At 51.8% G+C, this 23753-nt stretch overlaps 9 protein-coding genes across 9 annotated transcripts; 6 read left to right on the top strand and 3 right to left on the bottom strand.

Moving 5' to 3' along the window:
* Positions 1-1560: 1560 nt before the first annotated feature.
* Positions 1561-4161, top strand: J4E82_010934 (uncharacterized protein; the record flags this gene model as incomplete). Its single annotated transcript, XM_051737144.1, has 1 exon — positions 1561-4161. One exon carries the CDS (start codon positions 1561-1563, stop codon positions 4159-4161), a length of 2601 nt encoding a protein of 866 aa, XP_051583102.1.
* Positions 4162-6285: 2124 nt separating this feature from the next.
* On the top strand, positions 6286-6554 carry J4E82_010933 (uncharacterized protein; the record flags this gene model as incomplete). The annotated part of the gene is made up of 2 exons (XM_051737143.1): positions 6286-6318; positions 6387-6554. 2 exons carry the CDS (start codon positions 6286-6288, stop codon positions 6552-6554), a joined length of 201 nt encoding a protein of 66 aa, XP_051583101.1.
* A 1199-nt stretch (positions 6555-7753) lies between these two features.
* Positions 7754-9062, bottom strand: J4E82_010932 (uncharacterized protein; the record flags this gene model as incomplete). Its single annotated transcript, XM_051737142.1, has 3 exons — positions 7754-8534; positions 8612-8741; positions 8795-9062. 3 exons carry the CDS (start codon positions 9060-9062, stop codon positions 7754-7756), a joined length of 1179 nt encoding a protein of 392 aa, XP_051583100.1.
* A 630-nt stretch (positions 9063-9692) lies between these two features.
* J4E82_010931 (uncharacterized protein) lies at positions 9693-11756 on the top strand (the record flags this gene model as incomplete). Its single annotated transcript, XM_051737141.1, has 1 exon — positions 9693-11756. The coding sequence occupies one exon, from the start codon at positions 9693-9695 to the stop codon at positions 11754-11756; it is 2064 nt and encodes a 687-aa protein (XP_051583099.1).
* An 83-nt stretch (positions 11757-11839) lies between these two features.
* J4E82_010930 (uncharacterized protein) lies at positions 11840-13339 on the bottom strand (the record flags this gene model as incomplete). Its single annotated transcript, XM_051737140.1, has 2 exons — positions 11840-13169; positions 13233-13339. The coding sequence occupies 2 exons, from the start codon at positions 13337-13339 to the stop codon at positions 11840-11842; spliced, it is 1437 nt and encodes a 478-aa protein (XP_051583098.1).
* A 796-nt stretch (positions 13340-14135) lies between these two features.
* J4E82_010929 (uncharacterized protein) lies at positions 14136-14800 on the top strand (the record flags this gene model as incomplete). Its single annotated transcript, XM_051737139.1, has 3 exons — positions 14136-14493; positions 14545-14620; positions 14671-14800. 3 exons carry the CDS (start codon positions 14136-14138, stop codon positions 14798-14800), a joined length of 564 nt encoding a protein of 187 aa, XP_051583097.1.
* Positions 14801-15112: 312 nt separating this feature from the next.
* J4E82_010928 (uncharacterized protein) lies at positions 15113-15654 on the top strand (the record flags this gene model as incomplete). Its single annotated transcript, XM_051737138.1, has 2 exons — positions 15113-15329; positions 15485-15654. 2 exons carry the CDS (start codon positions 15113-15115, stop codon positions 15652-15654), a joined length of 387 nt encoding a protein of 128 aa, XP_051583096.1.
* Positions 15655-19340: 3686 nt separating this feature from the next.
* Positions 19341-21095, bottom strand: J4E82_010927 (uncharacterized protein; the record flags this gene model as incomplete). Its single annotated transcript, XM_051737137.1, has 5 exons — positions 19341-19615; positions 19667-19872; positions 19925-20261; positions 20311-20801; positions 20866-21095. The coding sequence occupies 5 exons, from the start codon at positions 21093-21095 to the stop codon at positions 19341-19343; spliced, it is 1539 nt and encodes a 512-aa protein (XP_051583095.1).
* Positions 21096-21789: 694 nt separating this feature from the next.
* On the top strand, positions 21790-22812 carry J4E82_010926 (uncharacterized protein; the record flags this gene model as incomplete). The annotated part of the gene is made up of 1 exon (XM_051737136.1): positions 21790-22812. One exon carries the CDS (start codon positions 21790-21792, stop codon positions 22810-22812), a length of 1023 nt encoding a protein of 340 aa, XP_051583094.1.
* Between the last annotated feature and the right edge of the window lie 941 nt (positions 22813-23753).

Raw genomic sequence — 23753 nt, 5'->3', positions numbered from 1 at the left:
TTCCGTGTTGATCGCCTCGCCTACTCGTTGGATAGGCTTCCGCTTTGCACAGATACCTCTGCCATCCTCCGATCACAATCCCAACAGCCCCAACCCCGTCACAGCGGTGATCACTGCCCCAACAACCAACACTACAATCCCACCCTTGTCCCCTCTTTCCTTCAATCCTTCTACTGCAACCCATGTATCCGTCACACACACCAACACCCAACTGCACATCAGCACACCCGTCTCTTTCGTCTGTCCCCTAGCGTGAAGCCTATAAATCGGTGTATGAAATCAGTACCTATCTCTTTTCATCCCGTTACAGTGACGCTACTGACCAAAACAGACTGGTTGCAACAGCAACATCGCGTATACCGAGGAAGGTCATGGACTTTTGGTTGATGGTGTGGCCTTCGGGGGTGGTGGGGTAGACGCCGAGGGCGGCTGCGGCGGTGATGGGGCGAATGAGAGAGAGGGCGCCGAGGGCGAAGAACGTGGTGGTCAGGCCTAGGCCGATGTTTCTCCAGGTTGGTTGGGACAGCAGATGTGAAATGGAAGGCATATTTGCTTTGACGTTGAAGGAGATGTGAGGTTTGTGACTAGTGGGTGGGAGTCTGGAATGGATGCTGGTGGAAGAACGCCGGGGAGAATTTGTATATATATATACAAATTATGTATGTGCGTATTCGAATGTCTAATTGTCATTCTTCTTATTCTTTTTGTTAGCTGTTCAACTCCTTTGTGCGGTGTAGTGTATTCATGTGCTCTGCTAGTCAGCGTCGAGGGAATAATTCCGCACCTTACATAAGAAGCACGATGCTGCTTAGTGGTCGAGACGGCTATACATGATCAGTAATATCAGGGTGACGATTTCATGGTAGGCTTTATGCTTCTCGCTGCATAATGCGGCGCTTCGTAGTCTGTCAGTATCGAGATGCTGTGACACTGTCACCACGGCTGTTATCAGACTGTGGCAGACACACGCTAACGCAGCTAGGAAAGCTTAGCACGCAATACCTGCGCCTCGCAATGCTGCATCGTTCAATGAAGCAAAGTACCTCTTTGATGAATGTAAATCGTTCATTTCGCATCAAGCACTTGTTGCTACAATAGGCATATGGTGATTATGGAAGGTTGCGCTTGCGACATAGGACGTATCTAACGAGTCCCCAATAGCTCTTGCCTTCTTACACTTGCAGCGCCTACCGCGTTAGACCAGTATGATTTCAGTCACTGAGTCTTCCAGTGTTCACTCCGCACTCCACACTCTTCACCCACTCTCTCGCCGCTGTTGCCTGGAAGTCGGCGATGGTGCACCCGCTTACCATGCTACACAACTGAACTCGCATACTCTGCTTCGACCATTTACAGTCAACGTCAGGCTCTTTCTTCCCAAACCGCTGTCTGTCACTCACCTCAGTTGGCTCGCACTTATTGTGGTCTCCGCAAATGAGGAGTGTTGCGCCGCATACTGACAAACTCGTCGATTGCTTCGCGCCCAGATCTACCGCCCTCCGCATAACCACGAAGAAAGATACCGAGACCACACTACACGCCCCAACGTATCGATGAAACATGTATAGACAAGGATTCGCCCTTCGTTCCCTGGCAGTCTACCTGCTGCTGCTGCTCCTCTTGGCAAGCTCTACAGCTGCAGACGAGGATGATAAATGGGTAGTTGGTGTCGTCAATGGCAAGAAATGGAAGGTCAGAGATGACCGGCAGCCATCTCTCTATACTGCCGATTACGGCGACTGCCTAGGCGAGAGCGCCATCAACGTTACCAGATTTGATGCCGCTTACTACAAGGACAACATGACCATCATCTTCCACTTGGAAGGTGAGACTGGGCTCCGCAGAGAGGACATAATGATGAACATTGGTGTTTACGCGTATGGAGAGAGTCGCTTTGATCTTACCTTCGACCCTTGCAACGTCAACATCAACAGCGCCTGTCCCGTTAGAGCCGGCGTTCATATCGAGGCGGCAGGTATCACACCGATTAACCAGAACGACACCGCTGGAATCCCAGAAATTGCACTCAGCATCCCCGACTTTGAAGGCCAGGCCATCCTTCGGCTGTTCTCCAACTCGACGCAGAATGAGATTGGCTGTTTCGCTGCGCAGATCACCAACGGCTACACGTTCCAGCAGAAGAGCGCTGCAAGCTCAACGCTAGGAGTCTTCACTCTTCTAGCCATCCTCTCTTCGTTCGCCACGGCTGCCTATGGATCCGATATCGCCGATATGCGCAAGCATTACGCACATTCACTGTCGGTTTCAGTCGTCTTTGCTGTTTGGCATCACATCTTCTATACCGGCGCGCTCTCGATGAATTGGCCGAGTGTCCTCGTGGGCTTCTGGAGCAACTATGCCTGGGCTGGAGGTATGATATACACTGAGCCAATGCAGAACATGATCAATGGCTTCATCGGCTCGAACAAAGGGAACACATCGCAAGTCGGTGCTGCGGGTACGGGCGAGAACAATCCTAATCTTGGGGGCGGCGTCGACATCCATCAGATATACAAACGAGGTGTGCTTCCTCGGGGTCTAAATCTTCAAGCTGCTTTATCGAAGCGCCAGTCCGTCGAAGCGAGCAGCGGGTTCCAGTACTACGGACTGCCAGTCAAACCTGGGCTTCCACTTCCAGGCAACTATTCGGGATTCGCTGGTACTCTTGCGACGGAACGTATCCCAGCGAGCAACGCATTCATGACTGGACTGCTCTGGTTCTTGATCTCGATTGCATGCATTGTTGTCTCCATACTCTGCCTGAAAGTTGTCGAAGGCCTGAGTAGAATTCGCATGGTCAAGAAGGAGCGCCTGGCATTCTTCAGAGGTCACTACCTTGCCTTCACCATGCTATCTGTTCTGCGCGCCGTCTTCATCGGGTTCTACATGTTGACATTCCTCGCCATGTTTCAGTTCTCGTACCTAGCCCTCTCTGCTCCTGTTGCAGTGGCCTGTATCGTCTTCGTTGCGGTGGTGTTCGGTATCGGCAGCATCGCCGCCTACGCTTGCTTCTCCAGACTCCGCATCGGGAAATATGTCTCTGAACCCGACCGCTTGAACATAGCAAGGCGAAGAGTGTGCAAGATCGTCCCATGGATCAGCATTTCCAGGAACAGCAGTATCCCGCGCTCTGAAGACGAGGTATATATTGTTACGATTCCTTGGTGGACGATACACGCCATGGCGGATACCATATCAATCCATGCTGATGAGCAATACACTACAAGATTCGGGTGGCTCGCCTCGCGCTATAGGAGAAGCCGCTGGTGGTTCTTTGTTGTCTGGCTATTCTACGAGTTCATTCGAGCAGGCTTCCTCGCCGGCGCATCAACTCAGCCCTTGATCCAGGTATTTGGACTCCTTGTGGTTGAAATTGTCGCATTCGCCAGTTTCGTTATTCTTCGGCCTTTCGAAGGACAGCGCCTCAACGTGATGGCTATGTATCTTCTTGGTTTCAGCAAGGTTGCTACTACAGCGCTTTCGGCAGCCTTTGATACACGGTTCGGCGTCGCCCGCATCTTGACAACGGTGATTGGCATCGTTATTATCGTCATACAGGGTTTTCTGACGATTGCTGTGATGATTTTCATCTTAATCGGAGTTGTCTCGAGCTACATGTCCATCGTGCGCAACCGAGAGGAGACCAATTTGTCGTGTTTGACCCCTACGCGTGAGAAGTATTTCGCGCACATGGACTTTGCAGTACAGGATATCCCTCGACCACGTGCGGTGTCGGTCCATTCCGCGCCGGAAGTACCCAAGACGCCATACTTCAAAGTCAAGCAGGTAAAGCGAATGGCCAAGCTCGAAGATGAAGATGACGAGTTCATGCGAGAGATCAACGCTCGTTCCGCCTCTGAGCACTTGCTGCCACAGCAAGATTGTCGCTACAATGCAGCTCGACCAAACCAAGGCAACAGGACGAGAAGTCTTCATTCGCAAGTGTCCTACTTGAGTCTACCCAGAGCTGCCCGGCAGCATCGTCCAAGCTGGAGCAGGCAAGATTATAGCGGTCCGATGGGTCTAGGACGTCAGCGAGCTGTGAGCGACGTTCAGACTCCAACTCGTGAGGAAAGTAACGAGACCATCGATAGACGAGAGAGTCCTCTCGGTACCTACCAAATTCAACCAGACACTCCGAGTCTTTCTTCATCGGCGTAAGATGAGCAAACCATGCAGAGCAGCCATACGACCAACATCAGCAGCAGAGAATCGCAAACCGAGTACATTTTCAGATAACAAACAGCTTTCGATCAACTTAACTCAGTATGATACGACGGGAATGGAGGACCGGATAGATTCTTCCCTTTCCACATCGACACAGCATCAGCACTGAACATGAACATCCGTGAATCTTTGACAGCAACACGCGAGCCACATCTTCTCTTCCATCTTCTTCAGCGACAGAGCGTCAGCAGTGTCTTGCGTCGGGCTGGGCGACGAGACAAAGATCCTGGCGTATGATTTAGAGAGGTTGGATATGGTATGTTTACGATGCGTATGAATAACGAACAACGAATGACGAGACAAATCCGGATGGCGGGTAGCTAGACAAAGGCGAATGTGCCAAGTAACGATGATAAGGATATAATGATGAAAGATTACGTCGCTCATAGCAGGTTTGGTGCGGTCGGTGCATGCGTGCGTGATGTGGTGGTTGACTCCACCTATGCGCAGAACTCCGGATGCCAGTGCGAAAAATCGGAGAAGAAAAGTTGGAACCAGGCGCGGGCCGCCGTTGACGTTGCGCGAGCATGCGACGGCGTCACCAGCCACACCACAGCGGGATCCATAGATGGCGGACAGCAACACCAGCGCTAGACGGCTCACGGCATTGCAAACAATAAATCCTGAAACGCTCATGGGGAATCATGATAATGTCGCTTCAAGCCGCTGGCAATCTCTCCCGCTCTTCGCATCCCAGCCTAGCAAATCTTGTCGCAGAAGCTCTGGTTGGGGGGACTGGATACCCGCCTGCCGCTGTTTAATCTCCACGACAGGGACGAACAGCCACTACACAGATTGAACGCAAGATTACGCGCCTGGGCATCGGACTTGAGAAGGCAAGATGGCATTTTGTATTGTTCCCGATGCCAGGTTAGCCGTGCTATTTCCAGAATGCCGTGCAAGATGTTGTGCGGGAGCCAAGAATCTTGATAGAGAATCATGGTCCAGACTGCCCAGTGCCAGGTCATTTGGGAGGGGGCTATGACAAGGTTGCGCTCCGTGGCCCACCCTTGTCAAGAGTTGCAGGTGGTGAGACATTGCGTTGAAAAAAAATCGTGTGCCGTTGCCCTGTTTACAGAGATTGCTTCATGTCACGACCCATGTTGGCGAAATCTGGAGCTGTGGCGTCACCTCTTCAGCGGGTGGAGGTGGAGACTGGAGTAAAATCGGACACAGGGCGCCACAGAACTACGTCACGGTTGCTGCTGACCACGGGTTCTTGCAACTCGCAACGGCTCCGTAGGCCGGATAAGAGCATGTAGGGGATTTTGGACGATCAAATATGGGTGCGTATGCGTACATGATGGCTACAGGTGAGGGGAAGGGGGGCGCAGTAACGCGTGGTTGGCACGATAACATTGTTGCGACGCACAACGTTGAGTTAGCCCTGCCGCATCAATCTGAATCATTCATCTAGGCGGCTTATCGAGGTCGGTCTACCTTCTTTGAGCGCGGCGGCATCGCGATGGTAGGAGGCGGCTGCGTGTTTTGCATGGCCCAGCCACGGCATTCTTCGATCGCTACTGCATCAGGGACCAACGGTGACGTCGCTGCTTCCTTAAGGTTGTGGCGCCCGCCCCACACGAGACCGTACCGACCAGGGATGACCTTGTTTTGCGCGACTGCTTTGAGCGCGCCGAATGTCCATCTTTGCCGTTTTGGGTGCACTTTGTGAGCAAACCTGACTTTTTGCACACTGACGTTGTCGACGCTTGGCTGTTTGCGGATCCCATACCAGAGTCACCTGCAGGATGAGTTTGAACGGAAATTTCGTCTGCACAGGGCGCCTGTGTCGAAGATGAGGTGAGGGAAGGCACGGACACGGTGTGACGTAGCTTTTGTGCAAGGGCAGTCGCTGTTTGCCCACAGTTAGTAGCCGCGACTGCTTATAAGTGAGAGGGTCTTTGTTGTTTGTCAACCTTCTCTACTCACATACACACCAACCATCTAACAACGAACCTACAAACAATCAATTCTATCTTCGACCTCGAAGAACCCTCTCCCACCCACCCGTACCAATAACATCACCAAAACACACACAAGAACAACACCGCAACAATGGGTGCCGTAGTATCTTGCATCAAGTCGGTTGTACGTATATATCCCTTTCGCTTTTGCCTGCTTGCCATGTGAACGAGTTGCTAACACGATCCTAACAGTTCCGCACCATCGGAAACTGCATCATGGCCATTGTCAACGCCATCGCTGCTGGTCTTAAGGCGATCATCAACGCCATCGTCTCCCTCTTCGGCATCATCATCAGCTGCCTGACCTGCGGTCGTGGCGGCGGCGGCAGGAGAAGGACCACGCACACTAGTAGAGTCTAGTGTGGACCCGTTTCTCACCTGTCGTTGTACTGATGAACGCGCGTGTTTGTCAGGATGGCGCATGAGGAGATTCGGGTACTACTGAATGGAACACGGACTGCTATTACAACGGACGATTGGACGAGGACGTCACTGCAAAGGTCGTACGACGATATCGCGATTGCATTATCGACACCGGGCGGCTTCTCAGCGAGAGTGACGGACCGAGCGAAGATTGTTTATTGAAAGAGCTGTGTGGATGTTTTATACCCTATACCCCCGAGTACGAGAAGGATGTGGATGTGGTAATGACGGGACTGCATGGAGTTTGAGCGACTATCCCACCCAGCGAAACCTTTTTTTCCTTTTTGTCTTTTCGCGTAACGTCTGCGAGAGATGGATGTGCTAGGGACGTGGAGGAAATCATTCTTGATCGATCACGACCTGTCGCATAGATACCCCCAGCTTTCAATGGATGCACTATAATACCCGACTTGTTTACCTTTACCTTTGTGAATACTGTTGTTGATGTCGGCCGTAGGACTTTGTATCCTTCACGGTTTCACGACAGTCGCGCGCAAATCTTCGTTCGCGCACTAACCAATGTTGCCTGACTACGATACTACTCTTCAACGCGGAAGCCCCCGTTTCCTCTCCGCGGATGCTTTTAGAGTTGCATTGCAGGACTTGACGATGCACATGATGGAAACGATAGCGTCTGCGCCATGGGATGGTAGCGCATGCGCTTGTATCACGCCGTCCACGGGAGCTTGGTACACTACAGAAACTCTATACGTCTGCGCCACATTCCCTAACATTCTACAATGATTTCTGTGCGACGATACCTCCTGTTGTCGCGTTTCGCAGAACAGATGGACATCATCTCTAGGACATTGGTTGCTATCTTGTCAACAGGTATTGAGAGATGTGGCGATGAAGCATGTTGTGCTGTACCTCACGTAGACTCACGCGAGTAGAAGTGGCATAAACTAGTAAGTGGACGGTCGCGAGGTAGTATGAAGAGGGTAAACAAACAAACAGGCGGAGATGTAGTCACCATTCTGAACACTGGGTCCAAGTAGCGAAGATGGCCTTGTATCTTATATATTACAATGCCAGCGATTGACAGGACAAAGATGAAGGAAAATGGCCTCGGAGAATTGACACGCGTAGACAAATCAAGGTTCACAGCAATCTCAATAACCTAGTAACACGTCTATCTACGCCTCCACGGGCGGTAAAATCTTCGCCTTCCTCATTCTCTCCCAGGAAATGAAATACCCTTCCGCCGTATCAATCTCCTCCATGAATCCCACCTCGCGACTCCTACTCAAATCATACTGCCTATCAAAATCAAACTGCACAAGCATAAAGTGCACAAACGCCCAATTCTGCTCATCGACAACAGCTTCCTTGAGCCCATGCTTCTTCGCAAGCAGCTTCCACGCCTCGATATGATCCCTGACAAATTTCTCCATCGGAACAGTCGCAGCAGTGGTATCATCAGGCGCAGCAGGAGGAACTTGGCCCTCGAGACCAAAGTGCTCAGCTAGCTTTGGCCATATCTGCGCCCAGGTAACAGATGCTGCGCCATTAGCAACGTTAAATACCTGGCCGTTGCCGCACTCTTTTGCATGTGTCGCAGCGTAGATTTCCATCTTGGCAAGCACGTCTTGGAACGTATCAGAGTGCGTAGAATGGTATCCGCGCACGTTGCCTGGAAAAGTTACGACGGCGTGTTTGCCGTGTACGGCTCTGTAGATGGAGAGGTACAGACCGATGCCTTGGGATAGGTTCATTGCGTTGGACGTGGGCGTAAAGCCTATGATGCCATCGGGACGGATTTCGGTAAACGTCCAGGGTTTTCCGCGCGACTTTTCTGTCAGGAGGTCGTATTGGGTGTAGTAGAAGATTTTGCTGGCGTAGGGTTTGGGGATGCGAGGTGTGGATTCGTGGAGGGGGACTTGAATGTTGACTTTGTCGGGGAATTCTAGACCGTAGCTTTTTTGGGAGATTGCGTTAGTGTGATGGTTTCGGAAGATGAGGGGGAAGGAGTATGGAAGCTTGGGGTCTTTTACCCTTTGCCTCCGGTCTGTAAAACGAATGATTCGAGTTTGGTTGAAACTTGTTCTACCGCTTCAATGGCAACTCTCAGGAGGTCTGTGTTGACTTTCTTGAGGCTTTCAAAGTCCCCAGTCTGGATATATGCTACCGAGTAGAATTAGCTTGTGACGTTGTCTGCCTCCATGGGGAGATTATACCGGTGAAGAAAACATGCGAGATGCTTTCTACATCTTCGACCCTTTCCCTTAACAACCTCACAACCTCAGAGACCGATTTAGTCAGATCGATCCCGCTCACAAGATTCAGTCGCGAGTCGGCTGGAAGCTGTGCCTGATCTAGAGTGAGGGGTCTGTTTGAAAGACCAGTGATCCGAGAAAAGGTAGTCGGGGTAGGATACGTTGTGATTTGGTTGAGCAGCGCCCAGCCAGATATCCCAGAGGCTCCAAAGATCAGGGCGTGAGACATGGTTTCGTTGGAAAAGCAGACAAGATGTCGATGATGTGTAAACTTGCTGCGACTATTAGCCGTATATGTATGTTACTTGTTCTGCGTGCAGCGATGGCTAGGTGATATGGAATCGACTTCTGATAGCATCTCGGTAAACCATGACGTTTGCCGATTAGGCGGATTTGTCAGTTGCTAGCTTCTCGGGATTGATTTGTAACATGGACATGCACATCGTACATCAGAGCATCTTCAACTCGAGGCCTTTTTGCTGCCACAACCGGAATTTGCTCATGCTGAGGATAGCCGGATGTCGACAACAGTGCCGGAGGTCAGCACCGGTTAGTGATTAGGCCGGTATGTAGAACCCGAAGTAACCGGCGCTAAGCAAACCTCCACCACGACCATCATGAGTCCAGCGAAAGGAATCTCTGAATCCCGGACTGGAAAAGAGCGTCTAGTCTCCGTTGGATAATGAGCATGCAGCCGGAATCGCAACCGCAACCGCATGCGCGATCTACCGCTCCTACCAGGTGCCGGGCCGCAAAAGCCTGTCGAGTATGTCACGAGAAGCGCGTCAAATGTGACGCCAGTGAACGCGGGACGCCTTGTACGCGTTGCGACCAAAGACAATTGCCTGGATGCACGCTGATGCAATCGAGAAGAGGCATCTATACCCGCAAGCCGCGGCGTAAGCCCCAAGGACCGACCGCTGGAGGATGCACAGACGTTTCCGGAAGTACTGGCCTCGCTGTGAGTGCTTCCACTGCCGCCACCAGTACTTCTCCTACCGTTGTACATGATGCTGGTACTGGTGCTGGTACCGCGAGTACTGCTGCGTCTGCTGAGCGCTCGCCGCCCGAGCACGAGGGCGTCTCGAGCACTCCAAGTACAGGCTGTGCGTCTTCTTACCGTGAGATAAGCTGGGCAGCCACATTTGACCATCTTCTCGAACGCTACCACAACAACGGGGATGCTCTAAACAAGCATTCCATAACCTACATCGGAGAAGCATCCCCCCTAGGCATCGTCCTGGAAAACCTCAGAGAAGGCGGCGCTCATCGCCACCAACTGCACCACCCGGGCCCTCCCTGCGGCGACCAAGATGCCGTTGCTGCTGCTGAGAGCCCCAAGCTCACCCATCCACCTGGCATGCGCCCAGAAGAACTCGCTTTCCTCGAAGCAAAACAGGCATTCACTGCGCCTCCAGATGAGACCGTAGACGCACTCATCAGCGTCTTTTTCGAGCGCGTCTTCCCGCTCTACCCCATTGTCAACCCTTCTGAACTCGTCCTACAGCACAAAACCCGGCGCATACCTTGGATCCTCCTCCACGCCCTCTGCTTCATGTCAGCGACATATTGCCCCCTAGCCATGATCCACCGCGCCGGCTTCAGCACCCGCACCCAAGCACGAAGCGCCTTCTACGACAAAGCCAAGGCCCTCTTCGACATGAGCTACGAGGGCAACAAGATTATCGCCGTCCAAGTGTGCATCATGATGAGTTTCTGGGGCGGGGGTCCAAGCCACTACTGGAACTTTTATACCTGGATCTGCACGGGCGTTACGATTGCCGAGACGATTGGGTTCCACAGGAGCATGGCTGGGGCGAATATCGCGAGCCAGGACCGCAGTCTGATTAAGCGGCTTTGGTGGATCTTGGTCATACGGGATGCCATGTGCGCGTCCATAGTCGGCCGTCCGATTCGCATCCATCTGGAGCAGTGCGATGTGGATGCGCTGACGCAGGACGACTTTGTCTACGATGATGATGATGATGCCGACTTGTCACTTCTTGACGAGTGCATGCGTAGTCCTCTTGCGCAGCAATCGGGTGCTTACCAGATGCACGCAACCAAGCTGGCTCTTCTACTCCGCCACATCATCGCCGTGAGATTCAATCCGAAGCGCAAACAGGATGCAGGTACTCCTGCGGTTGCCTCCCTGCAGGAAATGATGACTGCGTGGCGTAGGGAGCTCCCTCGAGAATTCTCCTGGGAGGATCACATTAGTACCCATTCCAATGTCTTCGCGTCCACGCTGCGTATCTTGTACAATCACAACGTCATCTTGGCTTACGTGCATAGTTCCATTGGCTCCTCTGCTGTACCCGAGCACGGAATCTCCGTTGCTGAAGCTTCTCCATTCTCGCAGCAAGCAACAACAGCAGCAGCAGTAGTTCAAGAAGAAGACATGCTCAGCGACGCAGCTCAGCAAATCGCCTCCGTGTCTTGCAATGTGGTCATGACGGATGACGGCCAGCTCCCGCCGCATGAGCTTTTCCATGGTCTCTTCGTCGCTTCCGTCGTGTTTTACATGATGCAGACGAATGGTACTACTGGCCAGAATGCGCTTGTGGCGCGCGCGGGCGTGTCTGGACTGATGAATTGCAAAATGGCGCTGCATGCTGCGAGGGATACTTGGGATGCGAGTCCGTGGATCACGCAGTTGTTTGACAAGGTGCTTTGCTTGGGGTTGCCTGCTGCTGCTTCGGCGGCGGATAGAAGAGCGGCGGGTGGTGGTGGTGGTGGTGGTAGTGATGAACGAGGTAATGGTGATGGTGACGGTGTGAATGCTATGGAAGGTGGTGGTGGTGATGGTATTATGGGCTTCAATGACCTGAGTGCTTCTTTTGATCTGGATGGTTTGGGTATGATGGCTGGGTATTATGGAGCGGCTTGGCCTAATCATCCTTTTCTTGGGCAGTTTGTTTGACCAATATCATCTGTCAATGTGTAAAGGGTATCTCAATTCATCAAATACACCAAGTCCTTAATGAACGAAAAAATTATCAAATTCTATATCTCCCTAAAACTCCCTTGGACAGGTTTCCTCTGCACTTGATCCCCCTGCGCCAACGGCGAAAACGCACGATACGGTTGCTGTTGCTGTTGCTGTCCTCCAGCGCCAGCAACACTCCCGCCCACGGGCGTATAACTCCTCTGCCCAGGGTACGCGGGCGCCGCATTCGTGAAACTAGCGTGATCTGTCGATTGGCTTGCTGGGTAGCCTGGCTGAAGGGCTGCTGGTGCTTGGGGAGGCGCGTAGGCATCGTTTTCATGTGAGTGGTACGAGGGGGATGGGTTGGAAGTGTAAGGGTCGGAGTTGTAATTGTTGTTGTTGTTGTTGTTGTTGTTGTAAGGGTTTGCAGGGCCGGGTGGTGAGGGGGATTGGTAGCGCTGGTCGACATGTTCGTCGTAGTAGTCTCTCTGGTCGTAGGTTTGCGGGACCTGTTGGCCGTATGCGCCTGGGCCTTGCTGGTTGTATTGACTTAATTGTTCTCGCGAGTCGTAGGCTTGTGCTGCGCCTGGCGAGCGACGACCGTATGGTTGCTGCTGTGGTTGGCCGTAACCATCACCAGCAGCGTAGGCTGGCGACGCTCTTCTGTATTCGTCCTGTTGTGCATACGGTCGACCATATCCTCCCTGGTTGTTCAACGGCGCTCCTTCGCTGACAAAGGACTCGTTCTGGTAGCCACCTTGAGGGTAACCGTAGTTGTCCATTGGCGATACTGGGGACCTGCCCGGGCCGGGAGATGGTCGTTTCGCTGGTACTGCTGCTGCTGCCACCATTCCCCCTCCCATGGATCCGCTCGTCACGCTGCCGTTACGGTCCAGCCTATCCAGCTCCATGTCGCCTTGTTTCTGCGGCACAGGCTGTTCCTCTACTTGGACGTGCACGTCGCGTCCGTCCTTCCACGTCGGCATAGCAGGTAGGGCGTCTTCATTGACAACGGCGCGCGTGGAATCAAACGTGGCAAATTGGGGTCTTTCGGGCTGGGCGGCGGCGTGCGGAGTGAATGTCGGCATGGCATTGGAGCGGTATTGCTGGTTGATTGGGCGGGTGTCGATGGGCGGAGCGGGCGGCGCAGCGGCGTGTGCTTGAGCATACGGGTTCTGGGCATAGGGATTCGGCTGAGGAGGCGCACCATAGGGCGTGGGGTACTGGGCTGCTGGGTCGCTCTTGACGCGCTTGTGTCCTCTTCCGCCACTGCCACTGCAGCAGCAGGTGCAGCATCGAAAGCAGCAGCACGCCAACTCGGCGCCGCAGCATATGCATCGCGCTATGCAGGTAATTACAGATATGAGGATGAGGCTTCCGACGATGATTGCGACAATGACAGGCCATCTGTTTGAATGTGAGCACGGGATTAGTCCGCTTGTCGGATTTCAGAGGGCTGATGCAACGCACTTGCAATAGGCCTTGGCCATACAATTGTCCCATGAGCTGAGTGTGATCCTCGCCTCGTCCAGGGGATTCTGGCGCGCAAACAGCGAATGCGCGAACAGCGACGGCATCGCGTGGTAATGTCTTCGATTCGATTCCTTCCGGCCAGCGGGTTTAAGGGGAGTCGCGAGTGCAAAGGCCGGGTATGGGATAGAACGGCTATAGATGGGGATATAACGATCGTCGGTTCACAACGTGCTTCATGTCGTTGTGAAATCCCACTGCATCAGGAAGGGGACGAGGTGAACAGCAGATGGCCTGTACATGTGTTTGTGCATTGGTCGACTCGGCTCCTTGAATGACGACGGGTAACCAAGGCGAAACGTCCGTGAAGCTTGGAAGGGGCGGGAGAAGGCCAAGCACCCTTGTCTACGCGGTTGGGTGGCTGAGTTAGCCGCTAATCCTCGTTTCGCATCGTTTTCGCTCTTATTCCCCGCAATAAAGCGTAACCGTTACGACGTATCTGTAGCGTATCGAGGATCCGAGTAAAAAGGTTGATGGAGCGTGGTCATGGCGCGCAATAGTCCTTCTATTGTTGGTGATCTGGCGGGTGGTGAAGCTGACAGCGGGGAATAGGTACGCGTGGCACGCCATGAGCAGAAAACCGCTGACCATCGATGGATTCGACAATATTCTGTATAGAGTGCGGGGAATATGAGCCTATTCTCTCTCAATCACTCGTAGTACACCATGAACTAGGCGTGCAATGACTACTGTTCGGGAAGAACGGCAGAGATGGCCACGATCCATCCGATATCCGATATGAGCATATGTAGAACAACGCCGTCGACTGAAAGCAAGACTTGTACAACGTGTTCCTCGTCCTTGACCATGGTATTCGCTCATGACCCCCGACTTAAAATAACCATGTGGTTTATCTGGAACTTTATCTCGATAAATTACGACATGTATTACACCAACCTTCGTCCTCACAGCCTGCCCGGCCACAAATGGCATGCTCCTTTCAAGCCTTTGGGCCAATGGGCTGCCATTGACAACCTGTACGGCGAGCGAGCTTGGATAGACAACGATACCGTCCTGGCTGGTGTTACTTCCATCAGTGGCTTTGAGGCGATGCTTTGCTTGGTTTACCTTTGGAGTCTAGTTCGGGGTCGCGGGTCGAGTAAAGCGACGAAGACAAATACTGTCCGCCCAATGACTACGCACACCGCCGTTATCGGTTTGATGGTTGCTGTGGCTCATTGGACCAAGATGTGGATGTATAGTAAGTTTGTGCCTTGACGTTGGGTGGCCTTTCTACTGAGCATGAGAACAGTTACCGCGCAGCAAGCTTCCCAACGCTTCTGCGAGCACAGTTCTATCCCTTCTCGTCTGATTTGGATGTTGGTCAAGTAAGCAGTTCAACGTATATACTTGTCCCAAGGTTGACTCGGAATGATAGCTATTCATCTCTTCTCTTCTCTGCGTATGCGACAGGGGTCTTTACGGGAGTGATAACATCGGGCTCCCAGGATCACGAGGAGACACAGCCACATCCAACGCCTCCGGCGGAAAAACAGCGTATTAAATAACCTCGCGGCCGCTTACAGTACTATCAGTGGGAAATCAAGAGCAACCTGTTTATCCATCAATACAATGGTACAAGTCTCCACAAGGCGTCTTGGGTGTGGTTCCGCCTGCGCTGCTACGTCCAACAGAACCAGGGTTCCAAGACCCCGCCCCTCCCCCGCACTAACCGCATCAACACCTCTCCCACGCCAGCTGCCCCTTCCAGCCAGCTCCAGCCCACCTGTCTCGCCCCGCCCCTCCCAACCACATTCACCTACGTCACCGATCACGCAGCTGCGTACTACGCACCTCTAGCCGGCTACATAACCCACACCATGTCGTCTCCAGCCCAGCCCTCTCCTCAAGTCCTACAAGCCTACCAGCAAAGACTAGAAACCCTTTACCAAAGTCTCCCGGACCTTGTCACTACCGAGCAGGAAGACAGAACCGGAATCGAAGCACTCGAACAAGACGTTGGTAACCTTGACGTCAAGGAACAAAACCTACAAGACAGGGCCAACAAGTACTGTCAAGAGTTTCTCTACATCGGCGGTCCTACACCCCCACAAACAAGACCCCACATCAACCTAAACCACCATGCCTGACCACCCCGTTGAGCAAGGCGCCGCTGGCAGTACGTTGACTGGCCCTTCCTCTTCCTTTCTCACCCTAGAAACAAACGCTGACCAAGTCATCGTCCCACACAGGCCTCACCGATAAGATCGCAAAAGAGTCGTCCGACTCGACCGCCTCTTCGCACGCGAACCACGCTGATATCCAGGCTCACAACTCAAAGGGGCCTGTTGTTCCTGATAGCATGCCCAAGGCTGAGAGCAAGGAGGAGCTTAAGAAGAGGGCTGAGGAGTTGAACAAATAGATGGTATGCGTCGTTGGCACAGTGAAAGGGGACTAGGATGGAAAGTAGAAAGAGGAATAACGAATATGTCATGATGTGTCGTGTTTGTTCGTGTGCGTTATGGTGCTGATAAGTGCTTCCTGTTTTCGCTTTCAGATAGATACGTGTACTATGAGCATTTGCATTGGCGCGCTTGATTGATCTAAGCCATTTCTACTCATACCCTCTCTCTCAACGCAATCTGCGATGTTAGCACCTGAGGTACCGTACCGAGGGCGATTCATCCAGGAGGGGGTCGATGTCGGAGGAGAAGTACCTAACATCCTTCATTTCGGTTCATTCAGCCCAGGGAAACTAGGGCCCCGTTTCACTAGTCGGGTAAGTCATTATAGATAGCTAGGCATTTGACAGCATGCACGCATCGTTTACCGGTGAGTGTGGTGAGCATGTGGGTGGTCAAAGACAAAGTGTTGTTGCTTGGAGGAGACGGGATGGACCGTGAGGCCGAGTGGTGAATACTAGGCTGATCATGTTTCAGCTACCAGAGTACCTTGGGAGTGCTGCCTAATCAAGCCACAATCTCACCGGTACTGCTGGCTCGCTGCGAGTTGCCCCACCATAGACCCGTGGGCAACACTTCGCCAACGGCTACACTCCGATTCACTTCATACACAGTCCGTCTGGCGAAATCGTCTTTGAAACCAGTGGGCCTTGTGGCTCCTTTTTCTCACATCCACTGCTTTTTGGCTGTACGCCGCCCCTCTCGAGTCCTGCACTATGGAACCAATGAGCCACTCGGCGGAAAATAACACTCTCTGCGAGCGCTGCAGCCTTCTCAGCTTTGATGATCTTGCACTTGGGGGTCGGGAACTAGTATATGAAGATGGCATTCCACGACTTGATTTCTCATATGACCGGATTGAAGTCCGTCCCAAAGTTAACATGCCAGACGATCAAGACGAGTGGGGTTATAAACTGGTCCGCCTTGATTGGGAGATGGAGGACATCCTGCCTGATATGCCACGATTGTATCGTTCCTCTCAGCTTGGTTGTGTATTCTGTCAAGCTTTACTCAGTTCACTAGAGGATGCATTCGCGCAAGAAATCAAGTTTTATACCACACATAGCGGTACGCTGCATTCGGTTGCGTATATTTCGCTAAGGGATGGAGGTATCGAAGGGCTGCTAGTGAAAACGACTTTTAATCCGAACAGATCTTGTATGGGTTACAGGCCGACTTATGATCATCCGAACAGATCTCCTATGGATTACAGGACGACTTATGATCATCCGAACAGATCTCCTATGGATCACAGCACGATGAGGCAGCGGAGCCGCCGTGCACGAATAAACAACGATAAAAATGCGGGGCCTCACTACCCTTCTGATCGGGGCAGATCTTACAAAAGAGAGATCCGAATTCTTTTTCCTATTGAGGCAGACAGTAGTGAGTCAAGCTACCCAGCTGAGTTTTAGATTGTACAGACTAACTTTTTGATCTAAAGATTGTAAGCAATGGCTAGGAGCTCAATCCGCGCGTGAAACTTCGTACTTGGACCCTGGGAACATTGCCACAATTCGCCGATTTCTCGATCAATGCACGTCAATATGCCACCCTGAGATATCATCTCCATTCATGCCTACAAGGCTCATAGATGTTGGCCATGACGCATCCGTTCTCCCTCGTCTGGTGTTTTCCTCCGAAGTTCGCCAATCTGAGCAGATCAAGTACGCTGCCCTGAGCTACTGCTGGGGTGACAAAAAAGACGCTGAGTCACAATTCAAGACCGAGAAAGCATCTCTTGAAGACAGGTGCACAAGTCTGCCCCACGAACTTATGACATCGACTACCAAGGATGCCATCGCGATCACAAAGGCAATTGGCCTTCGATACATCTGGATAGACGCTCTTTGCATCATACAAGATGACAAGGATGACTGGTCGCACGAGTCCTCCCAAATGAATTTAGTTTATCGCCATGCGTTTGTCACTTTCTGCAGCCTTAACTCAAACTCATGTCACGAAGGCTTCCTCAATAGAGCGCCTGCAATTAAGTTTCCCTTCCAGTCGAATTTACGCAAAGCTATCAATGGTTCTTACTTGATTCGTCTACGATCAAGAACGGGTGGGAGCCTACAATGCGCAAAGTATGAGTGGGACTACCATTTGTCCACGTGGAGTAAGAGATGCTGGACGTATCAGGAAATGGAAATGTCGACTCGACTCCTTCTTTTTGGAAGCCTGAAGATGCATTTTGCTTGTGGCAGATACCAATGGACTGAAGGAGATGAAGCCCCCATGAATAAAACCTCATCGAGAATCCTGAGCCAGGTTGCCAGGTTCAAGACATCTTGCATCTCTTCCAGAAAGCTATATGAGTGTTGGGGCTCGTTAATCAACGATTACGGCAAACGCGCAGTGACACTCGACAAGGATCGCCTTCCTGCAATTGCCGGACTTGCTCGCATAGTAGGCGAGGCACTACAGGACCAATATCTTGCCGGACTCTGGAAAGGAGATTTACTCGAATCCTTGCTGTGGCAAAGCATTGGTACTCAATTGTCACGTGGACTTGAAGTTCATCTTCAGAATATTCGACAACGTAATTATGTTGCCCCATCCTGGTCTTGGGCAGCATGTCCAGGTGTAACAAGTGATAGGGGTACCAATATTTATTCTCGTCGTCGTATAATCAAAGAGGCGTCTATAGTGGATGTTGGCGTTGATACTGATTCTGAGGATCCATATGGGCGAATTTCTGGGGGTTTTCTTCGTATTCGCGGGAAACTGCTTGCAATGCCGATATGGTCATCATCCAGCCAACAAGAGGAGTGGTCAAATCTCTCGATTCACCAGGCGATACTGATCGGCCCCTCTATCAGCGATTATCACGAAGTTTCCACAGACTGGCTCCATAAAGATAAAGAGCAAGGACTGGATCTTCTCGTTATGATGCTTCTCTTCCGGCATGAGCCCGTTGGTAAAAAACGAGAACCTTGTTCACAAGCTCTGTTGCTACATCCTGCAGACGCGCCGAAGCAGTATTATCGAGTGGGAACGATAGTTTCTGTTGGGAAAAATTCGTACAAAGATATGGTAACTTGGTTCAAGGACAGCCAAGAAGATACAATCTGCATCATCTGATATGGGGTCACCTTAGGAGAAGAGCAGATGCAGCGCAGCAGCGTTGAGGGAAGTACACATTTACAACTGAGGACATATTCTACGGATAGATGAGGACTTCCAAGAGTGCCTTGGTAGTCAATGAGGATATCGAGGACGGCGTCAATCATCTCGTCAGGAAGTTCGGGAGAGCGAGCGAACTAAGCTGAGCATTGGACAATTCATAGCTATGAGTGCGTCAGTACTTCACTAAGAACGAAGTGATTTGCCACGAGACAGAGGCAGCTTAAGAAGGCTTCCTTACAATTAGGGGTGAGTTCGAGGGAGGTGGGAGTGACTTTGGTGTTGTCGAAATGGCTACTGTATACGAGTAAGACAACGATTTTATACGAACAGAAAAAGAACGAAGAACAAGACTAGAAGGAGACGAGATTGCTGAGAATCTTGTCTTCAGCTGCTCATCTGTACGCTAATGCAGTATCAATGAATGCATTGGATGGGGAAGTTATCTTGGATGACCATTATCATAAACAGCGCTACCTTATGTCAACATCGCTATCACCCCACCCCACCGTCATCAATCTCATAAATTTTTAAGTAGAAACCCTCCGCTCTGCTGGTTCTGGAAAACCCTTTCAGGATCGTACTTCTCCGCGACCTCCTTGAGCTTCTGCACATTGGCAGCACCATACGATGCAATCGGGTTCTGGTCGCGCGACGCATCATTGGTGAAGATGAAAGGTATGTCGAGGCCACGTTCTTTACTCAGCTGCTTCATGGTGTCGGTGACTGCGATGGGCACGGCGCGCACTGCCGCATCGTCGGCGGCAGCAGTCCAGTCAACTAGCGTAGTCCACCCTGATATCTTGTTAGATCATAAAAAAGAGAGGCTGTATTGATGTGACCTACATTGGTGCGTCTTCTCAGGAATACCCATGGGATTTCCACCGGCGGCATTGCTAGCTGCAGTTAAACCTGCGGTGATAGGCTGCAGCACAAATGTCATGTTTGCGCCTGTCTCAGCATGTACGGCGGTCGCCTTTTCTTTCCAAATGGCGTAGACGTCTTTGTAAAGTTGAGCGTCCACATCCGAGCTAACGCCCCGGTAATCGTGACTGAGGATCGGTCAGCAGGATGGACGCACGTCTTAGTATCCGAGAAGCTCACCGCATAGGTTCCGAGGAAGAGGTAGATGCTAATATCTGGGAGAGAATGTTTACAGTGCCAGTCGTAGGCGGAACCGCAACGGCGAGAGGGGAGGGTAGGTCGTCAAAAGCAGCAAAAATGTTGGGAGGCGCTTCAGGCTCGGCGTAGAGGAACCCTAATGTGATGGAATCGAGACCAATGATCATTGCTACGGTGGCTTTGGAGTCGGACGATGCAGTTTCCTGCCACTTGGCAAAGGCGTCGATGCAGGCCACAGCATTATCGGAGCTGTAGACAGACACGGTATACCATATCTTATGTACAGGAACGGTGTACATGTCGAATTTGGTAACAATGCCTGATTCTCAGTGAGCAAAATAATCCTACACGAACAGTCAGAGACTTACCGAAGTTGGGTCCTCCGCCTTTGAGAGCCCAGAACAGATCACTGTTGGAATCGGCGTTGGCATTCACAACAGATCCATCCGCCAGGACGACCTCAAAGTCCTTTACATTGTCTGCTGCGAGACCATATTTGCCAGAAAAATGGAAGAAGCCACCTCCGAGTATCAGTCCGCCTACTCCGACTTGAGGAATACGTCCTCCAATCACACTTAGTTCACACGAGTCCAAGGCCTCATAAACCTTTCCCCACTTTTGGCCAGGTCCTATGCTAGCGACTTTCTTGTCGTCACTGACACTGATCGCGTTCAATTTCTGGAGATCGATCAGAATGCCGTCTTCACCGATCGACGACCATCCGGGGTTCGGTGAGTGTCCTCCGCTGCGCGTAGCGAACTTGAGCTTGAAAAATTTGATAATCATCATAGCCACAGAAACATCTTTCTTGCTCTCGGCCAAAACAACACAGCTTGGCGACTTCCAGCATGTTTGTGACCTGTGGCCTAAAGTAAGTACTCAAAAAGTCCAGAGGCAAAAGTCCAGACATAATAGAGACTAACCAATTATCGTCCGTCAAGGTGGCGTTGACAGGCTTTGAGTTTACTTTGGTCTCTCCTAGGATCAGCTTCAGTACTGCGCAAGCTGCACTGGTCAGCATCGAGCCATCCTCGGATTTTCCAGTCAGGAATTCATCGATGGCAGGGTAGTCACTGAAGACATTTAGAACGGCGTTAGCCTGCCCATCAGGAAGGTCGAGAGAGCGGACCAAGCTAGGAATTGGGCTGGGCATGGAATGATTCATAGCGACTAATGCGTCGGTTGTCAACTGGGAACGAGGTGAGTCGACACGAGGCAGAAATGATGCGGAAGTAGCTGCTATCACGCTGGCGCCAATGAAGTATCCAATGCAGTGAAGTGTAACCATGATATTGACTGCGCCGTAATCGTAGTGACCGCGCCGTGCTAGAAGCCTTGGGCCTGTTCCGGGAGTCTGGTTTGTAATATATGTGGCACCATCTGCCGTAAGCACAGCTGTCGCATTCGTGGCTTATGCGGCAATCCCGTCTGACATCTGAAATGTGGGATAGAGTCATAGTGAAGGGTGGTGACCCTGCGTTCTCCAGGCTGTCATAGCGCCACCATTGCGGCATCCTTGTATCTAATGCTAGGCTAGATGTGGATAGATAATTTGGTTTCCGTGATTGTGCCGGAGGAGGCTACGAATGCGGCAGCTTAAGGCCCACCGCCAAGCACGGCAAAGCCAGTCGCGGCAATGCATGCTGCAACTCCATGATGTCCGAGGCTACGCATTCTTCCATTCTTCCATATCAGTTGCATCGTGCACCTCAACACTGTCGGTACGGGCATGTACTCCAAAAGTGATGCAGCAAGCAAGCAGTCGGCTTCGGCCCACAGTATAAACATGACACCCTCTGCAGTATATTCACTTTGTCCACACTATCTCACGTCATTCTCTTGTCAGCATGTCTTCTGAAAAATCCAAAGTGGCCCCCAAAGAATCCCTGGCCTATCAATACGGCGGTAATCACAGCACGGGATGGTTGGGTTATGTCCCTGCGCGGTGGCTTCCGTACATTCAGCTCGCCCGCCTGAGCCCACCAGTTGGACTCTTTCTCATCTACATCCCCCACTCGTTCGGCCTGCTATATGCGGCGATTCGACAGCGGGCCGAGCCCTTTGAAGTGGCTTACGCCTCCCTTCTACTCTTTGGTGCAAGCTTCTTCGTATCCAACGCTATCCACATCTGGAATGACTTGATCGACGCGCCTCTGGATGCAAAGGTTGAGCGCACGCGCAATCGACCCATTCCCCGTGGTGCCGTCTCACCGAGTGCAGCGCTGATATTCAGTGCGTCCCAGGCTGTGTGCGCCGCCCTGTTCTTACCCCTGCTAAAAGGAGACGTGGCCAAGAACACCATTCTCAGTGCGCCTGGTTTCCTCGCCTGGCTTTACTACCCGTATGCAAAGCGACACACGTACTGGACTCAGACCGTCCTTGGAATCTGTCTTTCGTGGGGTATTGTGGTCGGTGCAGTTGCACTTGACGTCGAACCGTACTCTTTCCAGACCGGCCAAGTCGACATGCCACTACTTTTGCTATTCGTAGCGAGTACACTGTGGACGATGCTTTACGACAGCGTGTATGGTTTTCAGGACCTGGAAGACGACGTTGCTGCTGGTATCTACAGCATGGCAGTGTTGTTTCAGTACAATATCAAGCTCGTGTTCTGGCTCATCGTCGCCATGATTGCAGCAGCCTTAGGGAACATGGGGTATTATGCTGGGATGGGCGCCCTTTACTACATAATTAGTGTGGGAGGAACGACAGCTTTTCTCAGTCTTATGGTCGCTTATGTTGATCTCCGTAGTTCTCAAAGCTGTTGGTGGTGGTTCTCCACAGGCTTTTGGTATGCTGGTGGCTCTATCGCGGGTGGCTTACTCTCCGAGTACGTGACCATGATCGCTCGTGCTCCTGGCTTCGAGTGAATTTCAGCCGTTGCTAGCTTACCGACAACATGGCGAATGAAACACATCACCCAAGGTCTGGAAGATGCTGATTTCGAGAGCCATGCAAGCGGAGACTGATACGAAAGATGACGGCATATAGTGTCAATTCGACAATTCTGCTTGATCACGTGTAGAGTCCGCTAACGAAAATAACATTCTTGCAAGATATTGTGCCCTCCAATTTATTGAAGGTCTGCATGTGCGCCGCAGATGGGCTGATTCTTCAGTCTGGCCAATCACTTTCGTTAGCGCGCTCTGCGGGTGGTCCCATCCGTTTATGCCAGCCTGCCCGTGCTGACCCCATGCGCTTACCGGGTAATCTAGACCGACAAGGGCGGCCACTGTGCTCCTTCCGAACAAAGAAAACTTGGTGTAACATTGCTGTAATCTCGGAACGTTCTGTTGGTAAATCTAGTCCCCGTTCGTGCTAATGACCGAAGCGTCGGTGACCGCGCCTTGCACGGGGGTGTAGGCCCGAGGCCACGCGCGCTCTGTGGTCTGGAGATTATCGGGAACCCCGTCCTGTCAGTTATGGACGTATAGTCTCACTCTTTCGACAGACTATCAACTCAATTGCACCTGTAGTGAGTTATCGGCATGATACCGCCACCCACCGTTGTCAACAACCAAAATCGGCATTATGGAGTTGTGGCTGGAATCACCGTGCTTGGTTTTGTATCCATCGCGTTGACTCTGTTAAGACTGCGGTGCCGGTATGTTTCGCGCACGATCGGATACGACGACTATGCGATCATTCCAGCTTTGGTGAGTTGCACACGCCCAAGTCTCATGATCTCAGAGTTGCTATCAGTCAATCAGTCAGTTGTCAGTTCATCTTTGCGGTTCAAACTGTCAGTCTGGAGGTAGTGAACTGACCTGATTGACTGCCAAGACATTTTTTAGAATCGCGAACTGAGACT

The sequence above is a fragment of the Alternaria postmessia genome, assembly GCF_024291825.1.
Source record: "Alternaria postmessia strain BMP 2775 chromosome Unknown scaffold_153, whole genome shotgun sequence".
Classification (NCBI taxonomy): Eukaryota; Fungi; Ascomycota; class Dothideomycetes; order Pleosporales; family Pleosporaceae; genus Alternaria; species Alternaria postmessia.
Note: the sequence above shows the minus strand (reverse complement) of the source record. Positions and strands in the feature narration are given on the sequence as shown.